At 48.5% G+C, this 23,123-nt stretch overlaps 1 protein-coding gene across 7 annotated transcripts in view; it reads left to right on the forward strand.

Moving 5' to 3' along the window:
* Positions 1 to 23,123, forward strand: part of MEF2A (myocyte enhancer factor 2A) — a 102,091-nt gene that overhangs the window by 74,713 nt on the left and 4,255 nt on the right. For 4 of the 7 annotated variants that reach the window (XM_045824768.1, XM_045824770.1, XM_045824769.1 and 1 more), the window contains 7 exons: positions 1,335 to 1,472; positions 3,610 to 3,829; positions 4,726 to 4,785; positions 14,317 to 14,504; positions 17,170 to 17,193; positions 19,993 to 20,119; positions 22,102 to 22,228. In XM_045824768.1, coding sequence (XP_045680724.1) covers positions 1,335 to 1,472; positions 3,610 to 3,829; positions 4,726 to 4,785; positions 14,317 to 14,504; positions 17,170 to 17,193; positions 19,993 to 20,119; positions 22,102 to 22,228 — 884 coding nt within the window. Of the gene's footprint in view, positions 1 to 1,137; positions 1,270 to 1,334; positions 1,473 to 3,609; positions 3,830 to 4,725; positions 4,786 to 14,316; positions 14,505 to 17,169; positions 17,194 to 19,992; positions 20,120 to 22,101; positions 22,229 to 23,123 lie in introns of all 7 variants that reach the window. The other 3 variants (XM_045824772.1, XM_045824773.1, XM_045824774.1) reach the window with 3 other exon arrangements.

The following is a 23,123-nucleotide window of genomic DNA, read 5'->3' on the forward strand; positions in this document are numbered from 1 at the left end:
TTTAAATGTAATTTCAATCATTATTTATTAGTGAACTTATCTAGTACTAGTCTGCTGGTCAAACCACTTTTTCTGACTAAATTAGCTCTGTAAGGTAGGCTTACCCAGGAAATGTTAACTTCCTCAAATTTCTCTGTGCTTACTAGAAAATGAACAAATCTCAAAGCTATTTAAATTCTACTTTGAAATAAGTAATTCTTTGAAATCAGACCCAGAATTTTTTAAAAATATAGACGTTCTAGAAGTAAATTAGTATTCTATAGGTTGTCAAGCTCTTGGTTTTAAATACTTGACAAGTCATTTCATGATGACTTTAATTTAAAAAAATTATAAAAACAACTGTTCACTGTGTTTTACAGTATTAGGAAAAAGAAGAAAGTCATTTTGGTCCAGGAGATACTCTGGTGACATTCAATAAAATTCTCAAGAAAGTCACTTTTAGTGGATTACATCAATCCACGAAAGAGCTATATACAAAGAGATTGGGGAAGATACATGCTGAATAACTTATTTTTTGTTAATTTTAAAAATATGTAAGCTTGCTAATATGGTCATTCTACATAGGAAAGAGCCATTCTTGTCATATATTAAATAATTATTTGAGTTTTTATACTTCAAAATGATATAGGGAAATGATAGTATTTCAGAACAAATTAAAAGTGAAATTATCGGAATACTGTGCTGATTTTTTCAGGGCACTAGGCTCTCAGGCAGGGTAGAATGTCAGCAGATGACGTTGCTGAGGTGTTCACTTTATAAAGGTGCCATCACAACTTCGCAAACATCATTTGGGTACATTTCCGTTTCAGATCTCACACTCATTGGCCCTAGCAGATATGTTGACGAGGCTTTAATCAGGTTGGGTTGTAACCGTCAGAGCAGTGAGTAATTCACTAGTGTTCTCTTGGAAGTTTGGGAAGAAAACACCCGAACAAATAAATACTCCTTTGCTCTTCATGTGCGACGGGGGCATCACCCAGCTTCCCTCCCTGAAGCTGTAGAGCACATTGCGATCATTGACAACCATTTCAGTGGCCCCTTTACAACTCCATTCAGTCTGTGCTCTCTTAATGCGTTTGACAAAGAAACCCGTGGCAAGTGAGTATCATGTGTGTGAATTTTCCAATTGTATTTCAGACGTTAAGAAAGAAAGGCCTTAACGGGTGTGACAGCCCCGATGCTGACGATTACTTTGAGCACAGTCCGCTCTCGGAGGACAGACTCAGCAAACTAAATGAAGATAGTGATTTTATTTTCAAGCGAGGCCCTGTAAGTACTCTCGCTCCACCGCTCCTTTTTACGTGTTGATCCTTTCTGTTGACTTCGTCATCTAGGCGCTCAACAAGAAGGAGCACCGAGGGTGCGACAGCCCAGACCCTGACACTTCCTATGTGCTCACTCCGCACACAGAAGAGAAGTATAAAAAAATTAATGAGGAGTTTGATAATATGATGCGGAATCATAAAATCGCAGTGAGTACTAAAGTATGGTTTGTGCTTTTAACGCGTGCATGAAGAGACTGACCACACGTCTGTGTTTTCACAGTGGGTGACGGCAGCGATCGGTGGAAGGGGGAAAGGCAGCATTGTTTTGGTTTTATAGAACTTTAGAATAAAATAGCTGAAACCTTATAAGACACGTCTAGTCCCTTAAACACAGAAGTGAAGAGGAGCATCCTAAGCCAGGCTGGGCTGCTTACTATACCGCCTGTGCCTTTGGGCAGGCGCCGAAGACATCCTGGGCTCCAGCCCCTTCTCCGTACAGTGAGGGGTTGCCTCCCATACTTTTTAGGGTCTCGTCCGGCTCTAAATTTCAATGATTTTAACTGGAGGGTGCATATGCCTTCCCTCTCCCTCTCACGACTTTAAAAAAAAACATTTCATGTACTTCAAGTAGCTCTTGAGACTATAAAGTATGAAATGGTGGGATGTGCTACAAAATTTGGTGTTTCAAAATGATTTTTAACTACCTTGTGTCATAGTAGCTTACTCTTTGGCTCTTTATATAAATGTCCTCACACCACTCGGCAGCCATGTTTCCAAACTCCTTTGCTTTTTTTATTCTGTAGGTATGGAGGAAGAGAGCCTGGGTTCTATTTTAATTTAAGGAAACAGCATTCTTAAACTGGTTGCAAAACAAAGAGTTGGTTTAAAATTTTCCACGCTCACACATCTAACCATAATGGAACAGTATTTCTTTGAGCTCACGCGCCTTTGATAGCTCTTCAAAGAGCTCTCGCTGGAAGCCCCATTGGCAGGAGCTGCTTGAGGCGGCTGTTCTTGATCTGGTTTTCGAAGGCAGTGTATGTACGCAGGCCTCACGCAGCAGACTGGGTCCGATGCTGGCACGCGCTCCAGTGTCAGAGTGCTGCGCCCCGACGTAGGCACTGTGGACGAGTTTTCCAGGGTTGTCCTGACTGTACAAGCCGCTCATGGAAAATAGACTTAAGGGGCTATTTTTGTGCTAATACCACCATTGTTCTTAAAAAACAAAACAACAAAAACAATAGCTAACAAAAAAATAAAATCCCTTCTGACCTCATATGGATGTTGGTGAGCGTGCAGTTAATGTCAAGATGCAGGAGTATTGGTAAATAAGTGCTTTACCTTTGAAAACTTTTTAATCTTATATCCTTTGTTTTATCTGTTAGTGAATATTGATTTTCTGCCTGAGGTAATCTGTTGAATAGAGTACATAAACTATTTTATGTTCTTCCAACTTTGAATTAGCAGTGTTACCTTACTTTACAACAAAGTACTTTGAAAAAGTAGGAAGAGGGAAGGTTTTCTCTCATTTTAAATTATATGGAGGATTGTTATTTATCTTGGTTAACAAGTATATTGTAAATGGTCTATGGAAGAATGACAGAGGAAACAAATATCTTAAAGGGGGCATGGAATATTTTGGAGGGAAGATAGCATCGATAATAATTGTAATTTAATCACAATTTAAAGAGAGCTTGTCAGTAGTTAATTTTATTGTTTAATTATTTCTTTTCACTTTCATTACATTCAGATTGCATTGTGCTACATATATAACTTTATTATTATTATTATGTTTTTTTAGTCTTGTCCATTATCAATGTCAGTCATTTAAGTCATACCAGGCCTTATTTATAATGTCCAAAATTTTATGTATTAAGTTTATAATATTTGTATACACTTCCCCTTTTTATTATAATTGGAATCTCCCAATAGGAATATAATATTGTTAGACTAGTTTTCATTAAAGTACTAATTTATGCTTTCTTGGTAACATGATATATTTCATAATGTCTAAATTTGACAATATTTAATATCAGGTTCCAACATCTAATTTTCATCTCTATGAATGTTTGAAATATGTATTTACATACCTTATTTTAGTACATACGTATTAGGATATAAAAGATGGAAATGGAAAAGGTCCATGTTGAACATACTCATGTTTAAATACAATTCTAGAGCAAATACCTTGAATCTGCAAGTTGATTAGTGAGAACCTAGCCCCATCCTCCACGTTTAATAACTGGAGTTACCTTGTCTAGTTCAAGTTCATGTGTTACCAAACTTACTAAGTCATGGTGAAATGAGAACTAACAGCCTTCTCTTCCTTGTTCTTTCCTTCCAGCCCGGTTTGCCACCTCAGAACTTCTCGATGTCTGTCACAGTCCCTGTGAGCAGCCCCAGTGCTCTGTCCTACACGAACCCAGGGAGTTCCCTCGTGTCCCCATCTCTGGCAGCCAGCTCCGCGTTAGCGGACTCAAGCATGCTCTCTCCGCCTCAGGCCGCGCTGCACAGAAACGTGTCCCCTGGCGCCCCTCAGAGACCACCGAGCACCGGCAGTGCGGGTACGTGGAGGCGTCTGTTCTGCCAGCTCTTGAACAGAAAGGGGGGCAACCAGATTGCTGACATGAGCAGTTCCTGATGCTGCTACTCTCAATTTTACTGTTTCAGTAAGCAAGAGCCAGTCCTACACAACTGGCTGTCTCCGAAAGTATTTTTCGTGGCAGTCTGCTGTGACTCTAGCACTGTGTCAGGGCCCGTGGGGCCGCACAGACCAGCTGCCGTCCACGGCTTTCCTTGTCTTGGGAAAGACGCACTTGACAGGCAGGACATTAATTGGGACATCGTGAGACCAGATTTAAGGCTGAGCACAGACTGCTCATGTTAGACTACAGGACTAGCCCTGACTGATGGGAGTCAGTGTCTCCTGCCTGTCTCCCTGCCTGGGTCCGTTCATTTGTTCAGCAGAGAGTCGTGGGGCACTCGCCGCATTACTCCGAGCCCTGTCCTGGCCTGAGCCGTGCTCCACGAGCACTGCCCTTTCGTGTTGGTACATGCCCTCTGGTGCTGATGCGCAGGGGCGCACGCACGTCCGAACTGAGAGCTGAACCCGTATGCGGGTGTGGGCACAAGGAGGTTCCCAGTCGTGAGTGTGTGAAACAGAGTTTATTCTTGTGTTATTATCTATTAGTTATTATACTGCTCACTTTATACAGATAAAGTGTCTTACTGCGATGTTTCATATCCTCACTTACGGCTTACCCTTCAGGCGATGGTGGCTGGTGATTGAACCTGCTTCTGCTCCACGTTACTGCGAGTTCAGGCTGGGCTGGCCTTAGTTGTTGTGGTGTGGGGAGTGGGGTGAGGGTTCCCCCGCTGACGTGGTTCTCAGGCGTTCGGACAAGGAGAGCCGGTTCATACTCAGTCTGCCCTCTCCCCTCTCTCTCTGTGTGGCTGTCAGGTGGGATGCTGAGCGCTGCAGACCTCACGGTGCCAAATGGAGCTGGAAGCAGCCCAGTTGGTGAGTGACTTCCCGCCGTTGCACTTCATGGGCGTCCGTCCCGGCTGAGGGGAAGGGAACGCTGTCCCCCACACACGGCCCCCTCCCAGACCAGCAGGAAAGATACTGTTATTTGCATTATAAAGGAATTTTCGCATTTATTTTTGAACATGTATGATACATGAAATTTTATGTAACAAAGAATTACAACACACAAGAACAGACACAAGGTACTTCAGGCGCTACGCATGTATAATGTGCATCCTTATTTTTCCCTCAAAAATTTGGGCAAAAGAGTTCTCATCATACATGGCAAAATACGGTTTATCTGCCACTGAATTAATTGTTATTTTAACAGAGTGAAACAGATACGATCTAGTTGTAGGATTTTAAAACAAGTAACTAATGTGTGAAAGTTCATAAAGGCCTTACCAGTTATGTTAGGGCGGTTACACTTGGATGTGTATTTCCAAATATTTAGCGTCTTTTCACCTCTGCTTTAGTTCGTTTGCATTTTTCATGTATGCTTTTATCCCCCGACACTGTCCATCTTGCTCTCTTCTCCTTTCCAGCCTGTTTAAGGCTGCCATCAATCATTCCTATTTTATTTAAAGTTAATTTTAACTAGGTCTTGGTTTTATTCCCAAAATTATTTTTGCTTCGAGGAATGTAACTTTCTGGAGATGTCCTCCCATGCCTTTATTTTTCTTCATCCCGCGGGCGCCGCAAACGTAGTTTTTCTCCCATAAAACAAGTGTGTGCCGGTTCTCCCCTCCTCGTTTCCCCCTTTCCGCACTCAGTTCCGACTCCGTCTCTGCGGCCCAGTTCCCTGTGTTCCCTCCGGTAGTTTCAAAGTCGAACTTCGCCATCATCCTCACTTGACATGCTGCGTGTAATCGCTTAGTTGCTGCTTGTCTTTTTTTTCTTTTTCTTTTTTTTGTGTGCGTAATCCTCCTCCCACCTTTGTAGACCCTCGGGTCTAGAGGCTTGGACTAACCGCACATCTGGGGTCAGGCGCGGCGTCCTGGGCTCGTCCGGAGCGTCTCAGCGTGCTGCCCACTCACCCCTGCGTGCCTCTGTCCCACCGCGTTCCCTCCCCCTCCCCATCACGGGCAGCTGCTCTAATGTGGTCAGCGCTCATAGTCATGTTAACACCCATAAGGAGTGAGCATGAATTTTTATTGCAATTTAGAATTCAGTATCAAAATATTTTAAGTCCTTGGTGATTTATTTAAGAGCATTTTCATCCACAGAGGTAAATCCTGTTTCTCAGACTACATCTTACAACACATCAAGACTGGGCATCTTGATTCATTCTGTTACATACTTATTTTACCTGCACTAGGTCTAATTCTACTTATTCTACTCACTTAAATTATACCCTAAATCACATTTGTGTTATAACTGCTTTTTAACATGCACTTCCTCAGAATTTATATTCAACCAAGTAGACATCTTGTACCACTTAATTCAGATACCAACTGGAATTGTTTCTGTGCAATACTTAGAGCATATGAGGATTTAAAGTGTGCTTTGCTATAAATACTGCCCCCTCCCACCAAAATGAGTGGTTTCTCATAGGTCGCTCAGAAGTGTTGCTTTGGTGGAGTCGGACGCGAGGAGACAGCAGTGGGGCTCTGGCGGCGCTCTCTCCCTCCATCTGACTGGCGGCCCATGGGTGTGCACTTCGTGGTCCATCCTGGTCTTTAGGTGTTTGTTCTGTGCACCTGTCTGCGATGTGTCGTGTTAGTAGAAGTCTTAACAGTCACTGTACGTGCTGGTGGCATTGTAAGTTAGTAGCAGTCTTTCTTAAAAGTTTTTGGCAAGGTGTCTCAGTAGTCGTAAAATGTTTATACCTCTGAGCCCGCTAATCCCATTTCTGGGGGTCTCTCCGAAAGAACAAAACTAGATTACGAAAAGGTTCATTACCACTTTATCTTTTTGTTTTTGTTTTCTTCCCGGTCACCACTTCCCCAACTCAGCCATCCCCAAGAACTTTATTTATAGTGGTGAATAATAGGAGGAAATCAACATGTTCAAAAGTGTGAAAATTAAGTATATTACAATTTTCAACTGAATTCCTTTTGGGTTGTGATTTAAAACTATGCAAAAAAATGCATGTGGAAAATAAAATGGGGAACCTAAACTGATTATAATAGTTACACTAGGATGCTGTGAATATGTGTTTTCCCTCTTTTCCTAGTTTCTGAACTTTCTCTTTTTTTTTAAGAATTTTATTTATTTTCAGAGAGGGAAGTGAGGGAGAAAGAAAGAGAGAAACATCAATGTGCGGTTGCTGGGGGTCATGGTCTGCAACCCAGGCATGTGCCCTGACTGGGAATCGAACCTTCAACACTTTGGTTCGCAGCCTGCACTCAATCCACTGGGCTATGCCAGCCAGGTTGAACTTTCTATGATGCTATGTTGATAGCATACCTCTCTAGTCATAAAATTACTACAGTAACTTAGAGCATTATTCATTTGTTTTTTTCTTTTAAGATGGTAATTTTTTTCAGTTGATGTCATCGTATATCCAAATAAAACATGCCAGTTTTGTACAGATTATACATTGAATACATCTTTCATAGTGGCAGTCCACTTGTTTCATTACGGTTTACTAGATCTGTTTCTCTTCTGAGAGTTTACATTTAACATTCAGATGATACTATAGTTAGATGCCTTTGGGAACTCCTTTTAACTTTTGGGCCTATGTTCAAAGATCAAGCATAAAGGAAAATCTCTGATGTCTGGCAACCTCACTTTTTAAAGTATGTTGAGAATGGAAAACACACAAACACACACACACACACACACACACGCACGCACGCATGCACGCGACTAGGACTAGAAGGGCTCAAGAAGCTCTCGGAGTTGCTGAGGGCCGAGTGAAGGTAACCGGGGTTGGGTGGCAGGCGAAAAGCTGAGGTGGGTGAGACGAGAGGCAGGTGCGACGAGAGGCGGGTGAAGGGAGAGCAGGAAAGCCCGAGGGCCCCGTGGCAGTGGGCGGGAGTGCGGGGCTGGCAGCACCGCGAGTGCCCAAAGCAGGTTGAGTTTGCGATGACAGTCCGCATCTGGGAAGAAGTGGCTACCGGATGGCTGTGTGTGGGCTCAGACTTGGGAGACACAGAGCAGGAATGCAGACGTCAGAGTCCTGCTGAGTCAGTGGCAGAAGCCCTGGGTGGGCAGAGGATGCGAGAAGCCTGTGAAAGAGAAGGGGAGTGTGGTCTTGCTGGGGCTGCCCCTCTGGGGGTAGGGGCGGGTATGCAGTGTTCAGGAGGGGAAGCAGCAGCATCCCCTGGGCACCGTCGGTTCTAGATTGTACACTTTTAACGGACAGAATTTATTTTGTCTGTCACTTACGTATTTCCATTGAGTCAAGTAAATATGTCATCAGTGATTTTAAAACCCAAAGTCTTCTTAATTTTAGAAACCTCATTTAGTTTTTTATACAAAAGGCATCATTTTATAGACTTTCTAAATGTATATTTGTTTACTGAATAATCAGCTGGAAGTTCACCAGATATTATGAAAAATTTGTCAAGTGTGCTAAAACTTCTTGAACTTTGCTTTGGATGAATTTTTCAGAATCCTTCGAGATTTTCGAAATCCTTTGCGTGTCGATTCAACTTGGAGTAGGTTCATAGTAATAAAATATTAATAACATCATTGTCTACATGTCAGCCCTAAAAGAGCAGCATTAAGGACAGGGAGTGCCCTCCAGCCACTTGCATTGTTTTAGCTGCGGCAGTATTCTACGAGCCGGACTGACAGCGCCGAATGACCGGCCTTCGAGCTGAGGTCAGCGTTGTGAGGATTCTGGGGGCGTGGCCGCGCAGGTTCCTCGAGAGCGTATTTGTGGTTTGTGTGAGGCCCCCAAAGCACATTTGAACAGAGACCACATTAAATTGGGTTCACTCACTCAGAACTGGCACTTAGTTCCTAAATTTGTAGGCCATGGGAGGTGAGGTATAGACTAAAAGTATCTACCTCAAAAGTCTCAACATCTTCATTTTTGTCATAAAAAATGAGCTGGTGGTGTATCACCCCGCTCCACACAGTAACAAACGGTGCGTCTAAGATTATCTCGTTTCCTCCTGGCCCGTCACCAAACCCTGACATCACCCCGGAGTCATCTGCCGCACTTTGGGCCTCGCACTGCAGTGCTGCGCTTTCAGGGCCCCCCACCCTCGTAACTGGGTCCTCGGGGGGACTAGCCACGTGTCCAGCTGAAAGGCTCCACGGACTCCACCCGGGAAGAGCCCTCAGCACTTCTTGATAATGCGTCCTAAATCACATCCTCGTATCATCATCCTGTAACTACTGGAGAGGAAATACCGCTTCATCCTTCAGATTTGAGTGCAAAGCAAGTTGGTAAGGCTCTTCTAGGGATTATCAGAGAGATTAGGAACAATCATGCCATCATTTAATTTTTAAAAATGCTGTTCATCTGTCATTAATACTAATCTAACATTCTGTTAGTTTCTAGTAAACCTTCTTATCTTTGAATGAAATTATGGGATCAGTGTTTTACGTCCAGATGCTTGATTGGCTGGGCTGTTCTCTCTGGAGGCGTAGGGAGGAGGCTGTGTGTGCTAAGGGCGCTGCCCTCTAGAGCTCAGCACCGCGCAGGAAATGGCTCTCGGGGTGTGGGCAGTGGTCAGCCTGGGTTCAGTGCATGCCCGTCAGGGTAATGGAAGCCGAGGGCAGGAAATAGCCTCATAAGGTTAACTGAGATGCCAGTCCCACAGCAAAATTAAATCGCATAAGTTGGTGAACTGAAACTGGTAGGTCCCTCGGTGAAAGTTTTGGAGAAAGCAGGAAGAAGTGGACGAGAGTGCGGGGGCAGGCAGGGAGGAGACGCCAGCTGTCTGGAATCCTGACATTTTGAATGACAGCTGCTGAAGAGACACAGGCCAGACCCTGAGTGCCGCCCCCCGCCCTCCCCGCATTCCGGTTTCTTTGTCCCTTGGACACGTCCTGTTCAGGGATGTGTCCTATCGGCAAAACAGCGGTTTTTAGTTTCTCTTATGAGTCATTAACTAAATAACGTGTATTAAACTTCAGGTATATTATAAGCAGATACATTGAAGCATCCATCCTTTTTCTTCAGATTACCTTCAAGGACTTAATGTGTCTTTTTTTAGTTACATGTTTTAACAAAATTTTAGGTTTGGATATACAGGCATCTGTCAGTTGGGTCTGTTCCTTATATCCGGTCCTGAAATATTTCATGAACTTCCAAACAGTATGGTATTTTAAGTGGTTTTAAGTAATAATACTATTTCATCTGAGAAACTCAGATAAAGTTGAAATGACCCTGTGGAACCAGTACAAGAGCTCCTAAAGTGAGACGTGGCGCGGTGCACCGTGGTCGTCGCGCTGACTCACTGAGTCCTTGGGGCCCAGCCCGGTGCCTCTCGGGGCGAGTCCGGGCGGGCTTCTGGGCCAGCATGGACTCCAGGGGTGCCTCTCCTGCTTTCTGGGGGGGAGGGGGCAGGGGGGATGGAATGAGCAGACGGTCACTGGGAGGAACCACGGCCTCCACACTCGTCTGACTGGCCTTTCCCTTCCCTGCATTCCCCAGATGCTGCCCTCTGCCATCCCCGTCCAGGCAGACTGCTCAGTGGCCGGTCCCACGGGGCCTCCCTGATGAAGCCCCAGGCCTGTGTGGGTGCTCTGCTTTCCATTTCCTTCCAGGTTTTGTGAGCTCACCCTTTGTCGTGCTGCTTTTGTCCTTCCCGAAGTGGGATTCTGGTGTGTTAAGGAACGCCTCTGTGGTGTGCTCCCTCTCCTGCTCTTGCTGACCACATGGAAAGCTCTTGAAGACAGCCCAGGTTTTCCTCCTTTCCTAGACACTCCCCTCTGCAGGTGCCCCCCACTGAGCAGACGTGTGGACGTTTGTTCCCAGATGATGGAGGTGGCTCTGTCCGGTGTCTGAATCTCGATGGTTGCTGTTGCGTGTGACCCCCAAGTCCCAGCCGGAGAATTCACGGGGCCTGGTCAGTCCTCCAGGAACTTCTAGTTCACTGTTCTCAGTATTTATTTCTTGGTCAGCTTTGTAGTAAACACAAAGAGTGGAATTTTTTACATTTTTTCAATTACAGTTTATATTCAGCATTATTTTTTATTAGGTTCAGATGTGCAGTATTGTGGGTAAGACAGTCATATCCTTTACAAAGGGTTCCCCCTGCCCCCAGTATTCCCAGGACCCGCCGGCACCGCACAGTTACTGGAGCACCACTGACCGGGTTTCCTGTGCTGGAGACACACCCCGTGACTACTGTGTGACTGCCAGTTCACACTTCTCATCCCGTCACCTTCCCCACCCCTGCGGCCCCGCTCCCCCTCCTTCTGGCTGCCATGGATCCGTTCTCTGCATCTGTGGGTCTGTTTCTGTTCTGTTTTATTTAGACTCCACATGTCAGAGTAATCATATGGTATTTGTCTTTGTCTCATTTCACTTTGCATAGTGCCCACTAGTTCCAGTCATACTTCTGCAAATGGTAAGATTCCACTCTTTTTTATGTCCGAGTCATATCCCGTTGTGTTGTACACATGTGCCACCACTTTTTAAATCCATTCGTCTGTGGATTTGCCCACTTTTAATTGGATTGTGTGTTTCTTTGGTGTTGAGTTGTATGAGTTCTTTATAAATTTTAGGTATTGACCCTTATTGGATGTATCATCGGTGAATATCTTCTCCCTTCAGTAGTTTGTCTTTTCACTTTGTTGATGTTTCCTTTTGCTGTGCAAAAAGTTTTTTTAGTTTTATGTAGTCCCATGTTTATTTTTTCTTTTGTTTCCCTTGACCAAGGAGATACATCAGAAAAAATATGCTAACAGAAATGTCAGAGACTTTACTGTCTGTTTTTAAAACTCCCAGGAGTTTTCTGGTTTTGGGTCTTTCATTTCAGTCTCCAATCCATTTTGAGTTTATTCTGGCATATGGTATAAGAATGTGGTCTAGTTTCTTTTTCTTTTTTCTTTCTTTTTTTTTTTTTTTGCATCTGTCCAATTCTGGCAACACCATTTAGTGAATAGACTGTCTTTACTCCATTGTATGTTCTTACCTTCTCTGTTATAGATTAATGGGCCACATAATTGGATTTATCTCTGGGCTCTCTGTTCTGCTCTGCTGATCTGTGTGTCTGCGTTTATGCCAGTATCATGCTGTTTTGATTCCTGTAGCCTTGTACTATAGTTTGATATCAGGTGGTGTGATACCTCTGGCTTTGTTCTTCATTCTCAAGGTTGCTGTGGCTATTTGTGGTCTTTTGTGGTTACACATACATTTTTGGATTATTTGTTTAGTTGGTGAAATACACAATTGGCATTTTGATAGGAATTGCATCGAGTCTATAGATCACTCTGTGGATGATGTTGATTCTTTCTATGGATGAGCACAGTATATGCTTCCATTTATTTGTCTTCATTTTCTTTCTTCAGTGTCTTACCGTGTTTCAAGTTACAGATCTTTCACCTCCTTGGTTGAATTTATTCCTCGGCATTTTTTGGATGCAATCTTCAATGTAATTGTTTTCTTAATTTCCCTTTCTGATAGTTCATATTATTGGTGTAAAAAATGCAACCAATTTCTGAATGTTTATTTTGTATCCTGCTACTTTACTGATTTTTTTTTGGTGGAATTTTTAGGGTTCTCTATGTATACTGTTGTGTCATCTGCAAATAAGGAACATTTTACTTCCTTCTTTCCAACTTAGATGCCTTTCATTTCTTCTTCCTGTCTGATCGCTTGGCTGGGATGCCCAGTACTGTGTTGAATAGAAGTGGCGAACAGGGGCATCCCTGTCTTGTTCCTGATCTTAAGGGAAACGCTCGTAGTCTTCCCCATTGAGTGTGGTATTACCTATGGGTTTATCTCATATGGCCTTATCTCATGTGGGAGTGGGGTCCCTGTATTAGGAATGGAATTCTTTAGCCAGTAAAGTTATTCTTTTATTTAATGTTCTTAAATTAACACCTATGTACGGCCATAGGCAGATACAGGGACTCTTCAAAATAGGAAAAGAAGCACAGTGTCCACGGAACGGAATTTCTGCTCCCAGAAACACACCATACGCCGGGTGTACTTAGTTTCTTATGTTTTTATTATAGTTGATGATTTGTTTTTAAAATATGCAACAGTAGAGTGACCTGTGCTGTATTCTTCTGTGGGCAGTTAACACTGTATCTTGGATTTAGTCATTAAACTTTCACAAAATATTTTAAGTATATATTGTTAATTTTGTTTTCCATTTTTTCCTGTTTTATTTGTGATTTACTTAGAAATTACTGTAGCATAGTAGCCTCTATTTTATAAATGACATTTTATGGTATACTTGTTACTTGACTTTCTAAAAATTTGTGGCATTATCTCTACCACTGAATTACAAACTGGTGAGTAGTCACTATTGCTACCAGGATACCATCCCGTGACACTAATAGAACCATGTGAATTAAGCTTCAGTAGCACAGGGCATTTCCTCCCTGGCATGTGACTGGAAGGACTGGAGCCGTACAGACTATGAGAGAGGCTAGGCTCTTCCGTTTATTCCCAGGTCGCCTTTCTCTGTCAGCCCTCCCTTCGGTCTGGCTTTCTTCTAAGTGTCAAAGGGGTTGAGAATAAAATCCTTCCTCGGTCATTTGTAGAGGAACACGGAAACTCCCCTCTTTACCCAGGCTCTGATGGGATGTCCGTGGTCCCGTTGCTGCCGTGAGGGAGCGTGCTGCTCACGCACTGGCTGGGTCTCAGTCAGTGCCGGCCGCCAAGCCAGTCTGGGGTGACGGTGACTGATGTGGCGTCAGCCCCGCCCATGCCACAGGGCTGCGGCACGTGACTACAGTGACCGCAGTATCCATGGAAACAGGGATGCTGTCTTACATTTGTTTTCTTTCTCAATGGACGCCCGCATATAGGACACACACCACAGTGTACCTATTTCCTCATTTTCTCTGAGAGAGACAGGCATTTCTGGTAGAGAAAGTTAAAAAGCAGAAACGGGGGGATTCCAGCCAGATAAACCAGAGATACTCAAGGAAGACCTTCCTGCCAGCTGAGGAAACAGAGACGGCAGCGCTGCAGCTCGGAGGAGGAAGTGCGAGGTGGCAGGGAGGCCCCGGAGCCGAGGCCGAACAAATGGCAGTGCCTTGGTACCCGCCCAGCGCCCGGACTCTGGTGGGGCCACCTTGCTGTCACCAGGGTGGGGGTGAACAGGCTGGTCTCAAGGGCGTTCCGTGACGCCTCCACTGCCTCGGGCCCCGCCAGGAGATGCTCCGTTAGAAATGCGTCTTGTGTTTCCAGCGCTGCCTCAGCAGGTCCAAGCAGTGAGGCTGAACACACATGGCCTTAATCTTGAGCTTTATGTGCATTTCGGACTTTGGTTAACTTCCTTTGCTCATTTTCAAAATAGTCAGAGGTACATGGTTTAGCTACTAATGAGTTTTCTTAGAAAACTCATTTGAAATCAGAACTGGGGAAACCTTGCTTCATATTCATACCAACATACTTGAATGACTCTTTTTATGTTAATGAGCGGTACTTCTGTTTTCCAGGGAATGGATTCGTAAACTCAAGAGCTTCTCCAAATCTGATTGGAACTACTGGTGCAAACAGCGTGGGCAAAGTCATGCCCACAAAGTCGCCCCCTCCTCCGGGCGGCGGCAACCTGGCCATGAACAGCCGGAAGCCAGACCTCCGCGTGGTCATCCCTCCGTCCAGCAAGGGCATGATGCCGCCACTGGTACGTCCAGCCCCTGCCGGGGCACGGCTCTGAGTCGCGTGCTTTCTCACAGTCGGTCTGCACCTTCTTTTCGGATGTTCCGTGCTGCCACAGAATCTAGGCTCTTTCCTCATGATGACGTCTGTTTGAAATTAGCGTTTGCAGAAACAAGTCTCTTTCAAATACACAGAAATCAGATGGTGGACAAATGGGAAATAAATAAATCTACTTGATGGTTATTTAAAATGAAAGCTAAATATGGAGAGGTCAGTTCTGAGCACAGTTTTACCGGGCTGGGGTCTTTACCTAGAGGTCTCGTCCCTGAACGGCTCAGTTCCGCCTGACTGAAGTGCTTTCTCTCCGCCCTGCGCGCACCTCCAGGGATCCACTGCACACGCTCTTCTGGGAGGAGACAGTGTTACTACTCGGTTAGGAAATTCTGCACACCAACGAGCACTGTTGTAGACTAGGGAAGAATGCATGGGAACCTGAATGAGTTATTCTCCAAATGAGCTTTTATTCATTCCTTTTTAAATAACCTTCTCCCTTAAGTCTCCGAAGAGCACAGGTCTCCCCAGCCCAGACCTTGGTAGTGTCCTCACAGTTCCAGCCTCATTCACTTTTGAGCCCTGTGTCTTTAAGCAGAGTATGTTTACCCCCGCTTGTCTCTTGTAGGAAAAAAAGTAGAATATGTGTGCAGTTTTAAAACCACTGAGTTTGGCAGCTGTCGGACTGCCGACACGCAGTGTGATGTGCCAGCGGCTCTGTCTGCTGAGTAGCTGCTGGAACTCGACATTTGCGTTCCTGCACGTGAAAGTGGCGCACTCAGGCTTTCGATAGTAGCTCTGCGTTTGCACACTGCTGTGGAGGTGCCCGAGCATCTTCACACGTGTGGCCGCACCCACCCCAGACCAACCTCGACTGGGCAGGGAGGGGGCAAGAGGGAGACGTCAGAGCTTCCCCAGTGCAGCACAGGAGAGACCAGGACCAAACGCTTTTAGCTCAAAAAACAAGGAGGTACTTTTTCATTTGAAGACACAGAAAGCTGGAGACCGTGTCCCTCCCGGTCTTTCAGTGAAAACAGTTGGACAGACAACAAGTTCAGTTCTCCGAGAGCACCTGGTAAAGCTGATGCTTCAGGGCAGCTGACAGGCCTGGACTCCACCTGGGGAGGGGCAGCGTGCACACTGACAGGCCTGGACGAGGCAGGTGAGGCAGCAGGACGTAAGCAAGGAGGCTGGGGAGTGGACGGAGGCCACGCGATCCCTGGCCAGGCTGGGGCCCCGAGGGGGCGGGCCCGACTCCTCCAGGAGCCGTGCAGGGAGTGCGCTGACACAGGCCCTCCTGGGGGGCCGGGAGTCCGCCCGGATCCTTCTCCCGTCTCTCCGGTGGGACAGAGATTCTGTGCTGATCTGTGACGAGATGGACAGTGACCCTGGTGCCCCGAGGGTCCCGGGAAAGGGGCGCTAGCTCGGCCTTGTTCGTGAGAACTACCGGTAAACGGCAAAGTTTCCGGGCAAACTGCATCCGGGCATTTAGCAGCTGGTCAAGATTATCTCTGGGTTTTTAAAGCAGAAGCATCTCCAGGCAATACCCCAAATGGACCACACACTACCTCCACCCGTACCCCTGCAGGGCCCAGCGAAAGGTACACACACGCACCCTCGTGTTTTGGTGGGGGTCCCAGAGCCGCGGGCTCTCGACTGTCCCATGGCTCGAGTTGAGCCTTCTGCCCCATGTGAGACAGTTGTTGGCCAGCTGTGACCCCCCTCACCCTGCCCTGCCCCGGCAAATACCCAGCCTCCCTCCTGTTTTATGCCATTTCTTTGCAGATGAACCTCCTTTCAGGTTGAGGCTTCATGTATCGGTGACGGCTGTACAGACACCTTTCACAGACAGAGAAGCCTGACTTCATTAAAACAGGGAAAAACCAGCTAGTCGATTATTTGTAGCGTGTGAACATGTTCTAGGTGTGAGAGAGACGAGGAGGAAACAGGTTCTGGTCGTCTCCTTCCTGCGCCTGGTTCTCAGGCCGCTCCTCCCGCGGCCTCCTTTTCTTCCTGTTGGGGGTTTTCTCTGTGGCGGTTACTTTCTTCATAGGAAAACAGTATTTGCAAATGACATGCATACATAAATCTGTGCTGTGTAAAACTGTTATACGTATTAACTGATGCGTGAGACCTCGTGGTTTCCTAACTCTGTGCTAGCTACTGTGGGGGATGAGAAAAAACAACTTGTGCCCGAGAAGCAGAGACTCTAACAGGAGACAAATGAGGTGTGTGCCCAGGTGGGGCCGGGCTGAGAGGGTGGATATGTGAGGCCGGAGGTGGTCTCCTTCTCAAGGACCCAAACGCACCGGCTTGGGGACGGGGAGCCCCGTTTCAGGGCGGCGGCGGCAGCCCGTGTGGCCGGGGAGCAGCCAGTGGAAAAGCAGAGGGAGGCGGGGGAGCCTGTCTTTGAACCCTGGCTCCAGGGAATGCCAGAGACTTCCCGGGCTTCCAAAATCCACTGCCAAGGAAAGAGACGATTAATAATTAATATTTGTATTTATTGCATATAAAATGACCTATTTAGAATTTCCAGCAACCACTAGTGTCCAAATAACATGTTTTCGTTAAGAAATACTTTATTGCTGAATGCCAACAGTCTGAGTAACTCTCTCATCCCTCTTGTGTTCTGAGTGCAGTCGGAGGAAGAGGAATTGGAGTTGGTGAGTGTGGGTTTCTGCTTGAGGGGAGCTGGAGAAGGTGTGGAAAGTACTAATTCTCTCCCACGGTTTTACCTAACCAGTGTTCCCGTGTCACACAGATGTCTTCTTGTTATTAAACACTGTCCAAACACTTTGAATAACTAGACCAATCCACTGGTAACAACAGTGTCGAGATTTTCTATTCCTGGTGGAGTATTTTGATCCATTTTATTTGTGGGAGGAAGCATTGCAGGGAAGCGTTTAGAGACAATGGCTGTCCGTGGTCACAAGATGCTCGTTACAGGTTTTGTTACAGATGAAAAATACCTTATATAGCTCCCCAAATTATTAACATATTTTTAGAAAATGACTTCACCTTCAAAGTTCCTCAGATTGTAACACATGGTCTTGTGTTATTTCTCTTTCTTTCAAAGTGATTACATCATTTTTGGTGAGGTCACCTTTTTCTCAGAGTTGGAATTATTTCATACTGCATGAAAGGCTCTGAGCCACAAAGGAGTTCCCTGTTTACCAAAGGAATGTCTATAATTGTGTACAAATTTACTCCTTTTTATCAGAAGATATTCCATTCTCAAAAGTAGCTACTGATACCTTTTTTCCCCCAAAACAAATGATTTCTATTTGCTTTTCTTCTAGAAAAGTAAGTTTGACTAAGAATAACTTTCAATTGATCTGGTTTTTCCTCGGGAACTAACACTCGGGCCTCACAGAAGCGAGCGGGTGAATTCAGGATCAGCTCTGATGGGAGCACCCCCGGGGATGAGCACGCACTCGCCCACGTTTAGGTTGCGGCAGGGAGGGCGTGGGTGCATGGAAGCATGGGGGTGGGGGGCGTCCGTTTTATTGACGTGTATGTGCATGCTGGTGTGTTGTGCACAGTGTGTCTTTCAAAGTAATGACTGCTCTGGTTTTAAAGTAGGAGTGGGCTCATCCTTTATTTAAGTTAGTGCTTGCTCTCACGGTTTTGTGTCGGTTAAAATGCGCTAGTCAGCTGTCATGTAGTGCTGGGTTACACCACGTGCAGATCTGGACTGGCTGTTGGGAAAACAATGATACAGCAACGATCACCAAATCGTTAGTTTACAATTCGAGATAAAATAATTCATACTAGAAGTTGTCGTGAAGGCTGCCTTGTGAATTATCTGGCAATATATCGCCCTCTAGTGGTTCTGGAAGTCACTCACTGATAAATCTCAGTGCTTAACACCCTGTTAGAATTTAGAAAGTTGTTGGTGCTGGTTTGAACTCTGGGATATAATCGTGGGTGGCTCTGGCCCCGGCGGGGAGGCCCGGGTGTCCTGAAGCCCACAATGAAGACCCCTGTGAGAGTCGGGCCGCAGAGTCCTCCCAGCAGCCTCGCAGCCCAGGACAAGGCGGCCCAGGGCAGCTCCGGGCACCAGCTGCGGGTTGGAAGGAAGAGATACATTGACCCTTTTCCACCAGTCTTGTAGGAATCTCGGGCCCGAGCGTGCGGTGGGGCAGTAAGGCCCAGCTGCACGTGTGTGGTGCGCAGGTCCATCACAAGGTTCTCGGCAGCACTGCAGGCAGGCTGCCCGGGGTCACCACCCTCCCGCCTGACAGACCGGAGGGGAGGGGGGGTCCCCGGCACCGCAGTACATCTGGGACACAGTCCTGGGCGGTCCAGCCGTGCACCGAAGGGTCTTTCTAACGACTCGCACTAAAGACTGTATAGAAAAGACACACTAGAAAGCAGGAAACCGAGACCTGGACCCTTACTACACAGTTGACGTCCAAGCACCTAGATCGAGCCAAGGCCTTCCTCCCTGGACACGTGGCAGAGACACCCGAGTCACTCTGCTTCTTCGTGATCTCGGGGGCTGAGCCGCACGTCCGCTGGTGCAGCTGGGGCCCTGCAGGGCAGCTGCCCAGCTGTGCCTCCTGTCCCACAGAACGCGGCATGCGCTCGCCCCGCTGGCCCCTGGTTGTGGGAGCGCTCCCGCGAGCCAGTTGGGCTCCCTCGCACACCGAGGGGGGACAGCAGCCGTCTCCGTCGGACACGATCACTCGAAGCGGACTCGATTCGTCCGCTCCCAGGGCAGGCGGGACACAGCAGGCGGAGTCGGCCCGCAGGCACTCACTGTCGTCCGCCCACGGCCCGTGGCACCCACGGTCTCCAGCAGCCCTGCCTGCAGGGGAGCCGGGGGCGGACGTGACGCAGGCCCGGACGTGCTGTTAGAAACCACGTCGGCTGCGCGGGTCCGAGGGCAGGGGGGACACAGGGATCTCTGCCCCTTCCCCTCCACTTCCCTGTGAGTCTAGAACAGAGTTCACACACACCCCCACCCTCCCCCCAGCTGCAGACTCACGGGGAAGGGAGCCCAGAGGGATACAAGTCGCCCTTCAGCAGGCGTGACTTGGAAGTAGTTTGACTGACCCTCACACTCGAGGACTTACAGTTTCTTCATAGACTAATGACTTCTCGGCCTGCGGGCACTGGAGCCTGCAGGGAGCCCCCACCGGGCCGCCCGGCCCCGCCCCCCCAGGAGCTGCCCCTCCCAACGCAGGTTCTGTGCTGTGGGTGCGCCTGACATCAGTAAACTCTGCATGAAAAGGGGGAAAATGAGTGATTACTGTGGAAACATGTCTCTTAAAATTCAATATTTAGTTATTCCCATTAGCATTTATTTTTAAGGTTTTCACATCAGCACTGCTTCAGGAAATGACACATCACAGAACTGTGAAAAATGTCACTTTCAGATCGAATGTTATTTTTAAAATGTGAAGTCTGAACATAAACACTCGCCCAGCAGCACGTGTCCCTCTTTTCTCCCCTCGCAGAACCCCCAGAGGATCAGCAGTTCTCAGGCCGCGCAGCCCCTGGCCACCCCGGTCGTGTCCGTGGCGACGCCCAGCCTGCCCCCGCAGGGGCTCGTGTACTCGGCCATGCCGACCGCCTACAACACTGGTAAGCCGGCCCGCCGCCCCGCCGGGTTTCCTTCTGCTCTGTGGTCCACACATGCTTTTGTGGGGGGTTTAAAAAGTGTTCACTGAGACATACTACTTCCAGTGTTTTAGACTCCCGTTTGGTTTGGTAAAAGACATGCCCACCAGCCTCGAGGACATCAGCACCGGTCACAGGACGCTCTCCCAGCATGCACTTCCGCTGCCCCGCAGCCGTGCCCAGAATCGCAGCGTGCTGCCTCGGACGAGGAGGGCACAGCCCGCTGCCCGGCCCTTCTGGGCCGTTTCCCCGCGCACACTGTCTCGCTCCTCCAGGCTGTGCAGTGAGACGGTCTGGCTCCTCGCCGGGCCAGCCCGCTCAGGATGCGGTGGTGGCAGCGAGCTCGCTGTGCTGGCCACGGCGGCGCCTCTGTGTAACCGCCTGTGTGGTTTCTCTGGTTCGGGGCTCAGGGATGGAACCGGACCTTTGTCGTTTGTCCTCAGAGCCGGTCGGTCAGTGCCTACCTGAGAGGAACTGGTCCCTCAGTTAGGTCTAGTTTTTGGCTCAGTGGGCTGAAGAGGGCAGGACCCTGGGTGCTCTGGGGCCTGGCGAAACTGTGCCTGGCCGATGGTGCAGACGCCGCAATGCAGGGCTTTGTTCTTTTGTTCTTTGTGCTCCTCGTGAGCAGACGGTGATAAAGATGCTCTCGTCTCAGACTTGAGGGTAAGTGCTTGATCACGGTGCTTCCAGACTGCTCTGTGGAGCTCCCCGAGGGCTGTGGGACCGTCCGTGTGTTTGCCGCTTTAATTCTAAATTGTTCATTTAGAACAAACCATTTTAAAAGGTTTTGTTGAAAACAGGTGTCTCTTAGATGAAATGTTGACAACATTCTCTTATGATCAGCATGAAAAAATGTCCAAGTCCATGAGCCGCACCTCTGGGGCAAAGCTAGGGCCTGTGTGCTCCTGGGCATGGTCTCGGGGCGGCGCCAGGCGCACCCCGGGTCCTGAGGTCACCTTTAGGTCTTTCATCCACGGTGAGTTTATTCTCGGACGTGAGGTGGTGGTCTGGCTTCTTTGTTTGCTGTTGGACGTACCTGCTCGACTCTCCCGGACCATGTATCCAACAGACCGTCGCTCCCGCACTGCACACTCGAGCCACCTCGGTCGGACACGCACTGGCGGCAGAGGCGTGGGGCCAGTCGTGTGTGCGTCCCGTGCCGCCGCCCTCCTCTGCGTTCACGGCCTGGGAGTGTCGCCCATGTCACGTGGTGCGGCCCCCAGCCTGGCTCGCTCTCGGGTGCTGTGGTCGATCAGGGTCTGCGGTGGTTCCGTGTACATTCTTGGGTTTTCTAGTTCTGCGAGACATTCAGTTGCTTTAACACCTCTCTCGCGCTATGGAAACGTTGAGTTTTGCCGCCGCCCTTCAGGACGGGATGGAGGAGACCAGGGTTAACGTGGGGCCGGAACAGTGCCACCTGAGAACGGTTAGCGCCCGTCCCGAGCTCCGGACAGAGTGGCCACAAAAACTTGGCGTTCTGTTGTAACCCGGTTCTTCTTGTGAGCGTGAAAATATTTTGCTGGCAGTCAGGGACAGTCCCTGTGCTCCCTGTCCATGTCACCAAGCCTGGCTTCCAGGAGGGGTGCTAGGACCTTCCCGGTCCCCGCTGCCACTGTGGGGCCCACAGGGCGTGTGCACATGTGCACATGGAGGTGGCAGTGAGTGTGTGCGTGTAAAGCAACAGTTGTGTATCATTGACAAGTCTGGAAAAGCATCTTAACTTTTTGTGAAATAATATTTAGTACAAAATTGCAATTTAGTTTATTGAAATAATCCCAGACAATCAAATGCAGCCAACTCTATAAACCCCCCAAAAGAAAGTATATCGTGGGGTTTAGGCCTGTTGTTTCAGGTTGGGGGGTCCCTGGCTCCTCTCAGCCCAGGAGTCTTTGGGGCCACTGTGGGCAAACAGACTCTGACCCGAGCCACGCCGCCCTCTCTTCCAGATTACTCGCTGACGAGCGCAGACCTGTCGGCCCTGCAAGGCTTCGGCTCCCCGGGGATGCTGTCTCTGGGGCAGGTGTCGGCCTGGCAGCAGCACCATCTGGGGCAGGCCGCCCTCAGCTCGCTGGTGTGAGTACCCGGAGGCCCCCCTGCGTCTCCACTGCGCGCTGTGCACGCCCTCTTCGTGCCAGGGACTCCCTCCAAGGGACACCGCAGGACAGTCCTTAGTGCCCCGAGCTGAGGCGAGGGGGCTGCTGTGCTGTCTGTCCCCTCCTCCGGAACGCGGCTGGTCCCCCACCACTCCCTGGGCCTGCCACCCTCCCGGTTCTGCAGTGTCTGGGTGGCCCGAGTATTGGGAGAGAACTGGGTTTACGCGGCTCTCAAGTAACAGCTTGGATACTGTGCACAGGCCTTCCTTAAAAATCCAGGGAGCAGGGCTCCCCACAGGCACACTGAGGGGGGCAGGGGGCACCCCACCTACCAGTCGCACCACAACAGAGCCACTGCTCCCACCCCCACTTCCCAACCTGTGTCTGGCTGGAAGGTGTTTGGGGGCACACGTCTCCATCAGCAGAGAGGTGAGGCGAGTGGTGCCTCTGTCCTCTCCCTGCCCGTAGGGGCGGGGCCTGTCCTCACCGGGAGCGGCTCCGCAAGGACGCAGCGCTTGGGCTGGGTGTGGGGATCGACAGGGCGGGCAAAAGTAGGTTCACAGTTGTGAGTACGCAAAACAGCTCCTTCTTGTGTTTATTATTGGCTTATTTCCCACACGGACTGTGAGCTGCTTTTGCCTGCCCCGTGAGTGTGCAGGGCGTCCCGCGGTGCCCAGGAGAGCAGCAGGCCCGTGGGGCAGGGGGCGCACAGCGTCCCAGAAGAGGGGACAGCACGCAGCCCCAGCTGGCCTCTGCGGGCTCAGGGCGCCCCTCCTCCTCCCCAAAAGTCCCCCAGGGATGCAGGGCAGCAGACCCTCTGCCTCCCGCATGAATGCCCTGCGAACGTCCCCACTACAGCAGGGTCCCCACTACAG

Source organism: Phyllostomus hastatus, unplaced genomic scaffold (assembly GCF_019186645.2).
Source record: "Phyllostomus hastatus isolate PE091 unplaced genomic scaffold, TTU_PhHast_1.1 phas_scaffold_555, whole genome shotgun sequence".
Lineage (NCBI taxonomy): Eukaryota > Metazoa > Chordata > Mammalia > Chiroptera > Phyllostomidae > Phyllostomus > Phyllostomus hastatus.